Raw genomic sequence first — 8,139 nt, forward strand, 5'->3', positions numbered from 1 at the left:
TGTGTAGTAGCTGCATCCTTTCGATGTGTTGTTTGTGGCGTGCAGCAAGACGAACCTACCCAAATGGAGACGAAGAGCATTGGAGGACTACCAAGCCAACCGCTTCTTATTTTTCATGAGGTGAGCTCATGAACAGCTTTGAGCGGCTGCGATATTAGTGCTGCTAGGGCTACTGGCCCATAGGGACATGACGAGCGTTCCGCTCACAGACGCTTCTGAAACGAAACGGCAGACAACAATGGGAGTAGATAGAAGGAAGTACAGTCAGGAACTATCCCTACTCTCTCCGCAATACACGGCAGGAGCAGACGAGGATGTCGTTCAGCGTGGGGAGCAAGAGAGCATTTCCTTATTGTTTCTCATTCCATAGCCTGCTAGACATCCTCTTTTCTCATTTCGTGCAGTTTTCAACTTCCCCTGGGAGAGGAGGCATGGATTCTCTCTTACTGTTGAGGGGGCTGTTTGAGGTGAGGGCTTGCTTTCGACTTGGGTGTCTGGCGTTTTCTCGTGGCTTTTCGAATGACCACTGTTTTAGGGATCGCTGCTGCTGTCGGCGCTGGCCCCTCCCCCCGCACTGGTGTTGCTGCTGTTGCCATTTCGCATGCTCCGCTTGGGTTGGTGCATGCAATTGCCTTTACAGGTCCTGCTGGTCATTTATTTTATTTGTATCTGTTTACATGTTTGTATACACTTCCGTGTGGCCGGTGTGTAATCAGAGGGGCCGAGGTGATCTAGGAAACACGACAGACTCTATGGCAAGGGTAAGTCACAGCGGTGAGGTGAATGTCCATTGTCTTTGGGTTGGGGATTTATTTGCTAAGACATAGAGTTTGGGGCTTGGGGCATGTGAAACACGCCAGCCGGGGTTGTTGCTTACTACCGGCAGACTTTTTCAGCAGGCGGAGCTACTTATTCGCCTCATCAGGCTTCCATGGAACTAACTTGGAACTGTACGGGACGGTGATTTATTGTTTTGTGCCTGCGTGCATACAATGATGCAGCCGGATGTGCCACTTGAGGGTGGCCAAACAACAACCGAACAAGGCGACGACGACAGCGAGTACATGGACTTTGACGATATCGAGAGGATCTTGGTAAAGCACACGATCCGACATTACGCAGATCATACAAATGTCACACTTGCTGTGACAATGTCAGTGGTTGACGGTGGTTGCATTCTGGAAGTTATGCACGTTGCTACCTTACAGTGTCGATCAACAGTAGGCGATTGTTGACTTTGTTCGCTTCTGGAGACTCGTGCCATTTGCTAAGCCTAGAGTTCCATCGTGTCGTGTGTTTTATTTCAGCAACAGCAGGGGAGCGAACGTACGCCCGAGTCGGTTCACCAGCGTTTCCTGGAGAGGGGACTCATTTATGTAGGGGGCAGTGGTACACGGGTGAGTGCTCTTCATCCTCTGGAATTCCTTTTTCCATCGTAGGGATGTGGGGCATTTCGTTTGGCTCATGGCACTGCTCCAACACCAACGGTCTAGTGTATCAATGCCTTGCATTTGTATGGTGCCTATGCTTTGTTTTCAAACGGTGGTGGGCTGTCTTCGAAAGCTTGTTTGCCTCATTTGGGTGTGTCGGCCCACTGTGTTCTACCAGGGTTTGCTCCCGCAGAATGTAGCTGTAAGGCGATCCTGGTAAATGTAGCCTGAAATGTAGCAACTGGTACTCGTGTAGTGAACGATCAGCGGGCCAGTTGTGAATCTCGGTTTATGCAAAATGAGGAACGGGGAGTAGGTGGGAACAGCACAGTGAAGGTGTGATTCGCCGTGTTGGCGCATCCAATGTCTTTGACTGGAACAAAAGTATGCTCTGCTGCTGGGATGTAGGGGGGGATGTTCCCCGATGTTGCAAGATCTTCTTCGCCCGTACCGGGCCATGATGCAATGCTGGCGCCTCCAAGTGTAGTTGTAACGCCTCCATATTTCACTCATACAGGCGTAGGCTTCAATGTTTTGCTTGAATACTCACAGCATTGCAGTTACGCCTCTGCTCAGGCCTTCTGCAGTCCTCTCTTTATGCGGCCGGCCGGATAATACTCATTTTGTAGTGGAAGTAGCATGGCTACTACCCTGGAAGCTGGTCGTCTTGCTTCTTCGCCTGTTGCTGCTAAGACGCTAGCGGTACTTAAGAACAAGACGTTTTCGTTCGGGGTTTGTGTTGTGATGCAGGCGACCGGCCGAGAAGGTGGTGCAACGCCTTTACTGTCTGATGCCGATCCACAGCCGACGCCTGAAGGGGCTAGTGGGGGGACTTCCAGTCCTGAAGAGGTACTGCATGCATCCTTTACCCTGCACGCAAGCATGATGCCTGCAGCAGCTTGCTGCCTACCGCTGTTAGATGTTGCGGCACGAAATAGAGCCGAGTGGGATCCGTGTCATGTGAACGGCTGCGTTCATACGCAGACACAAACTAGAAGGCGTAGAAGGGCTGACTCTCCTCTACCGGACCCTCCAAGCAAACCTGTTTGGGGTATTTTTGGAAGCACAAAGCAAAGGTCCAAAAGCCTTGGAGAGGTGACGTTCATCTCCCGGGACTGCTCTTTTTACATGCCCTTTTCAGCTACTACTGCATGTTACTAGTAGCTCGTAGACAAGCACCGCACCTAGAACAGGCAGCGCAAATGGAAAAAGAGGAATAAGAGTTCTTGCATTGGGTTTGGGACGCCTGTTCCTTGTTTGAGCTTGGGTGGTGGTACGTATGCAGACATCTTCGACATCGTCCAGCGAGGTTCAAGGAGTACGTGTTACACATGAATCCTGCGATCCCTGCTGCCCGTTGTCTACATGCATGGCTTTTAGGCACCGCTGATATTTCATATTGTTCTTAAGCTTTGGTCATGACGCATTTGCTGAGTACCCGGAGGAGGTGCTCATTGAACCACTTCTATGGAGTGGGGACACACAACGACACAATTCACGCTGCGTGGCACATTTCACAAGTTAAATGCGGGACCCTGATGGATATTTGGTGTGTTGCGGCGAAGCCACTGACCCCAGTGCCTACATCTGGTCGTTCCAGCCCTCGGACACGTACTCCACCTGGTAGCAGCATCTGGGAAGAAGTACGTTCGATCTTTCTTGGTTTATCTTAGTGCCAGCTCCTGTTCTACAGACACGTCGTGCAGTACTGCCTGTAGAGGTGTCAAGACGAAACAATTTAAGCCGTGCTCTCGAATCATTGCTTGTGCCACTGCTTTTGGCTCAGGGGGATGGTGGACCAATATCTGGTGCGGGGGAAGGAAGATCGGTGAGAATTCATGCGATGCAGGTGCAGCAGGGGCTTCCTTTCGCTGTTAAAGGGATGCACAGGCTTTTCCCAGCATAAGCATGCGTTTTTGTTTTGAAAGTGCCGTTTGCATGAACAGTAATCCCCCTACTCTCGATGAATTTTTCCTGGTAGTTCAGCAGATATTGGGTAACACTGGGGCGTATCGTAATCTTCTTTTTGGCAACGTGAGGTGTACCGAAGTTCAGACTATCATGTTTGCTGCTCATGCTTGTTCTAGTTTTCTTGTGCGTATTGTGGCTGGCTGCACAGCCTTCTCGGAGGGCTCGAACACCAAATTGGCTTCCCGTAAGTTTATTGAAGGCGTAGGGATCCTTCGCATATGTGTGACCGCATAACAAATGCGGCCCTTGTAGTAAATACTTATGAAAAGCTACAGGCACGGCTGCCTCCTAACACTTCTGGCCGAGTGATGTTTCTTGGATGTGAAGGAGAGGATATTCTCCAAGTAGATGGCTACTGTGGGATTCGAAGCCATTGGCCACATTATCTTTACTGCTGGTGTTACAACCACCACAGTGCAGAGCTTGTTTCTGCAAGCTCTGCACTGTGGTGGCTGCTTGGTTGCTCTCGGGGGTAGAATATCTGCTGCGAGGTTCATACCTAACTGGAGCACGAGAGGGCATCGCGCAGTGGACACCTGCTGTCCCATTCCGCTTTTTCAGGTTCCTTCCGTGCAAGGAGGCAGGCGCCGCACGCGCAGCGAAGGTGTCGAAGCCTACCCCCCAGAAGTAGTACCGCCCCGGCCTTCTTCAGTAGGTCTTGTGTGCATTCAAAAGTGTAGGAGCTTAATCCTCTCGTTGGGTGTCACCGACATCTCACCGACGAGCGTTTGCCTAGTGTGGGCTTGCTGTGATATGCGGCTTTGGAATAGACAAGCGGGCTTGAACGTTTGAAGGCTTCTTTGAAGACTTTGTCGGTACGTGACACTACACCGCAGCAAATAACTGGGACGTGGTACCCGCAGTTGCTACGTTGCGCTTCGTTGCGCCCACCCTGTAACCTTCGGCGTGCTTCCGCATAGGGGATTTTCTGCCATGCAGATTGTGTTGTTTTTGTTCAGTTGAGGAGGCGCAGGAGCAGGGCGTCTGATGAGGGCGAGGGGGCGCAAGGAAAGCAAAGTTCTTCAGAAGAGAAAAAGGTGATAGATAGAGTATAACCTGACGTCGTTTCTAACGGAGCAGCCTATTTTCCTTCCACACCACCCTGTGTTCGCTAGCGAAACTTAACGCCCGCTGCAAAACCTGAAATGCTGACAGCTGCGGAAACTTAGTAGAATAGTAGAATTCCTTTAAACTCCAGTACATCGAGCCGATCCATTTGTCTGTGAAGTTCCATAGAACAGAGCGCCGGAAGGCGGACGCTGATGATGAACGCAACTCCTGTTGAGTTCGACAATCTGTGAGCAGAGTTCTTTGTGTATCCTTCAAGCATTTGATGTGTTGTTATCCTGCTGTTTTCATAGGAGTGAAAGGTGCAGTCTGCTAATAGACTGTGAGGGAGGTAGATTGCGAGGAAGGTTGAGAAGAGAGGGATACATAGTAGGCTGATGTGCATGGCTCGTCTGAAACCTGAAAGCATTTGAGATGTCTTGGGCCTTGAAACGGGAGAAGAGGAGCTTGTAGGATGTGCGCTTTTTGACATGTGGAGTGGAGCATTTGAGAGAGCCGAAGTATCCGCACTGTACTGCAGTACTGATAGTTTGGTTGGCATGGCACTTCTGCGCGAATTGTTCACCTACTATTCCCGTTCCCGGAGGAGCAGTGCAGTGGACACTGAATTCAATCGATTTGATGTGCAATTTCAGCTGCAGAAGCGTTCAATTTGGCGATAGGCTGTGAAGCTGCAGCAATGCCAGGTGAACATCTATGACAAGTCTCAACAAAGTCTTGGGAGTTTTTATAGCTACTTGTGGGGACGTAGTTCTCAAGTGCACCGACGAAGGGGCAACTGCGAATTCCCGATTCCTGTTAACGACAAGCGCTGTACCGGCAGCAGCTGAAGCAAGCGTCGGTGGCATCCGCTGAATGCATGGCATTGCTTGTTAAACCGAATCCGTGTGACCGTTGGGAACTGGGGTTCTATGCATACATAACCTTGTAGGTGACGCATCTTGTGGTAGTTAACTACATTGTTTACTGAACCCAGAAACTTATGTGCCTAAGCTGTTCGTTAGGGCGGCTGCAGTATTTCCATGCCAGCCGCCTTCTCGGAAAAGAGGGAAAGTGAACGAGATACCTGACACAACCGCAGGGCGGCTGTTTCCAAAAAAACTGCCTATTCTTGCGGTTCCGTTGGCCAGTGTCAATCCCTTCTTGTCGCGCCTACGGTTGCGTGCACCACTTCCAGGATGAGTTGACTATTTCTCAATGAACAGGCTTCGTTCTCGATAAACAGGCAGATGGGCTTAGCCGCAGGGACGTTGCGGAGAAGCGTCGGTCGACGCCCGCGTTGTATTCATCCCGCAAACCAGCTCATTAAAAATGCCTTGGCATCCTCGTGGCTGCCGAATCGCAGTGATTTGCGTGGTCCCCTTCAAAACCTGTTTTCTTCTCTGCTCTGTGGGAGCTGTCAACAGTACAACAAAGGACATGCAAATGCAGCAGTCAGCTCCCAGCCTATACCCGACGAGTGCGCAGAACTTCCAGTTGCACAATATTACTCCTGCAGAAGGGTTGATGCTCTAGCGCAGATTCTATGGAATGAATGTACCCTCCCACCGTATAGTATCACGCGCCGTACACAACGACCGGTGCCATAGCCTTCCTACCTTTCGTAAGCAACAATAATTACGATGAGAGTTCGCAGCCTTACCCTGCAGCATCACAAATGTAGGTTACGTGAGCGCTGTCTGCAGAGGCTGTTGATGGTGTGGCTTACAGCAGCCAGTTCTTTCTTCCTCGTGCTTTAGGCTATGCCAACGAAGAATGAGAGAACTAGCTCAGTTTTGCTGTGTAACCCTACAATAATATGGCGCGGCCCTGATAAATTTGTTAGTCAGGACAACGATCCCAGATGGGCGTGCACGTGGGGCTATGGGCCCCCCCTACAGAAAGGGCTCCCGTTCCGTTTTCCAAAAAAAAAAAGTATATTAAACCTTCGGCATTAAACTCCGTTGCAGAAAGGTTGTCAGCGGGCGACACGACCGACACGACAGGGCGACAGTACGTACAATAGGGCTTTCTACTTGTAAACAAAGATTCCGCAGTGACGCGCACGAGTAATGTTTTCAATACGAGAAATTGCTCAATCTCACCGGTCGCTGTTGTATGTCGGGCCAGTTGCTCTTATACTTCGTCCTTTATTTACTGTTCTGCCCGACGTCAGGTGTTCTGCCCAGCTGTTAACATGGCGCGATGCAGATAATAACTAGCTGCATACATTTCTGGGTAGCAATTGATTGCTGTTATCCACATTCTGGGGCTACTTGCAAAGGCAGAAGTGCGCCATCAGTGCCTCATCATCGGGGTGAGGCGCACTGGCGGGGATGACGGGTGAGGCCGACCAGGTCGCTTGCATAGCTCATGCCTCCAATATTGCAGTGAATAAGGACAGCTAATTAGACTGGGGGCCGCTAGACAGATCAAGTGACCCTTGACGGCCCCTCGCTTGTTCCGCGCCCCCTAGAAGACGTTCTCATGTGTGAACCCTTTGTCACATTCCGTAGTAGTAGGCCAGGTCTGGCGACACCTTAGTCATCTGCCGAAAGAGTTGTGCTGCTGAATCAGTCTCCCCCTCCTCCGCAAGCAGCTGCGCCGTCTGCCACAGAGCGAAGGCCTTCTGGTCTGCAGGGCTTGTGAAGAGAGGCTCCTGGGAAAGAATAAATACAAACGAACACGCAAAAACCCAAGAATTAGTAACTACAAACACTCATCCCACCAACCCACTAGACAGCGGCACCGGTATCAGCACAACCTTGGAAAACGTTGAACAAAATAACCGAACAGCAAAACAAACAAGCAAACAACAACAGCACTGTTTACACTTCCTAAGCCTAGGCTCCAGAAGAAAAAGATCTTGGAGATTCAGGGCTGCAGGGGCTATGCGCAGGCGTTACCTTCCTCCTGTACATGATGTCTGTCCGTATTATGTACTTTACAGCCCCTTTGCCAACTGGCCGTCCCTCATGCATCTACAAACCAAGCAGGGATCCAGGCACACGCAAGTACGCACACCGCTGTCTCGCGAACAACAAAAAGAGCATGATGCAGAAACAACAAATCTAGCGCAAAAGCGTTCCAATCGCCTTGCCTGGGTGTGATAGAAGAGCAGCGCGTTGCCTACTTCCGCCTTACAGTTGAACACCACACACTGCGGGTCGGAAACAAACCTGCAACGAGCACACTAAACACACCCCTAGCGCTCCTCAGTTTACCAGCAGCTACTGCTCCTTTGTTCACCTCAAGAGCATACGAACTTTCGTCGTCCTCTGTCTCCTCGATCGCTCTCTGTATGCATTATTTGTCACCCTACTTTGACTATTGTGCGGTGCACACGCAACCCCTACTCCCCTCACCTCCCCGCTGAGTCTGTCTTGAAGGGCAGTTCCTTTTGCAAATCGCTTAAGATGGTTGTCTCCCCTCCACCTGAACAGCCAGGCACCAGCAAGAAAGTGTACTCACGCGAGCGTCTTCCTCATGGCGTTACCTGTGTTAGCGGGTTGCCTGTGTAGACTACATTTTTACTAGATACTAAGGAGATGCCTTTACATGCCATACTGGATATATAACAGTACACCATCTGCATGCCTTTTGCATCGATGTGCACTTGCTTGCATACCCGTAGTTGCTTAGCTACTATATATATACTATATCTACAGAACTGTATATATATATATATATA

At 50.4% G+C, this 8,139-nt stretch overlaps 2 protein-coding genes across 2 annotated transcripts; one reads left to right on the forward strand and one right to left on the reverse strand.

Annotated features, from left to right (window-relative positions):
* Positions 1-314: 314 nt before the first annotated feature.
* EMWEY_00051400 (hypothetical protein) lies at positions 315-4,456 on the forward strand (the record flags this gene model as incomplete). The annotated part of the gene is made up of 13 exons (XM_013479702.1): positions 315-467; positions 717-761; positions 1,002-1,094; positions 1,308-1,397; positions 2,181-2,279; positions 2,415-2,525; positions 2,716-2,748; positions 2,996-3,073; positions 3,217-3,258; positions 3,550-3,585; positions 3,963-4,052; positions 4,172-4,216; positions 4,361-4,456. The coding sequence occupies 13 exons, from the start codon at positions 315-317 to the stop codon at positions 4,454-4,456; spliced, it is 1,011 nt and encodes a 336-aa protein (XP_013335156.1).
* Positions 4,457-6,951: 2,495 nt separating this feature from the next.
* Positions 6,952-8,013, reverse strand: EMWEY_00051410 (dolichyl-di-phosphooligosaccharide-protein glycotransferase, putative; the record flags this gene model as incomplete). The annotated part of the gene is made up of 5 exons (XM_013479703.1): positions 6,952-7,107; positions 7,355-7,429; positions 7,582-7,627; positions 7,814-7,883; positions 8,007-8,013. The coding sequence occupies 5 exons, from the start codon at positions 8,011-8,013 to the stop codon at positions 6,952-6,954; spliced, it is 354 nt and encodes a 117-aa protein (XP_013335157.1).
* Positions 8,014-8,139: the final 126 nt, after the last annotated feature.

This window comes from Eimeria maxima, genomic scaffold (assembly GCF_000499605.1).
Source record: "Eimeria maxima Weybridge genomic scaffold, Emw_scaff1319, whole genome shotgun sequence".
Taxonomy (NCBI): Eukaryota; Apicomplexa; class Conoidasida; order Eucoccidiorida; family Eimeriidae; genus Eimeria; species Eimeria maxima.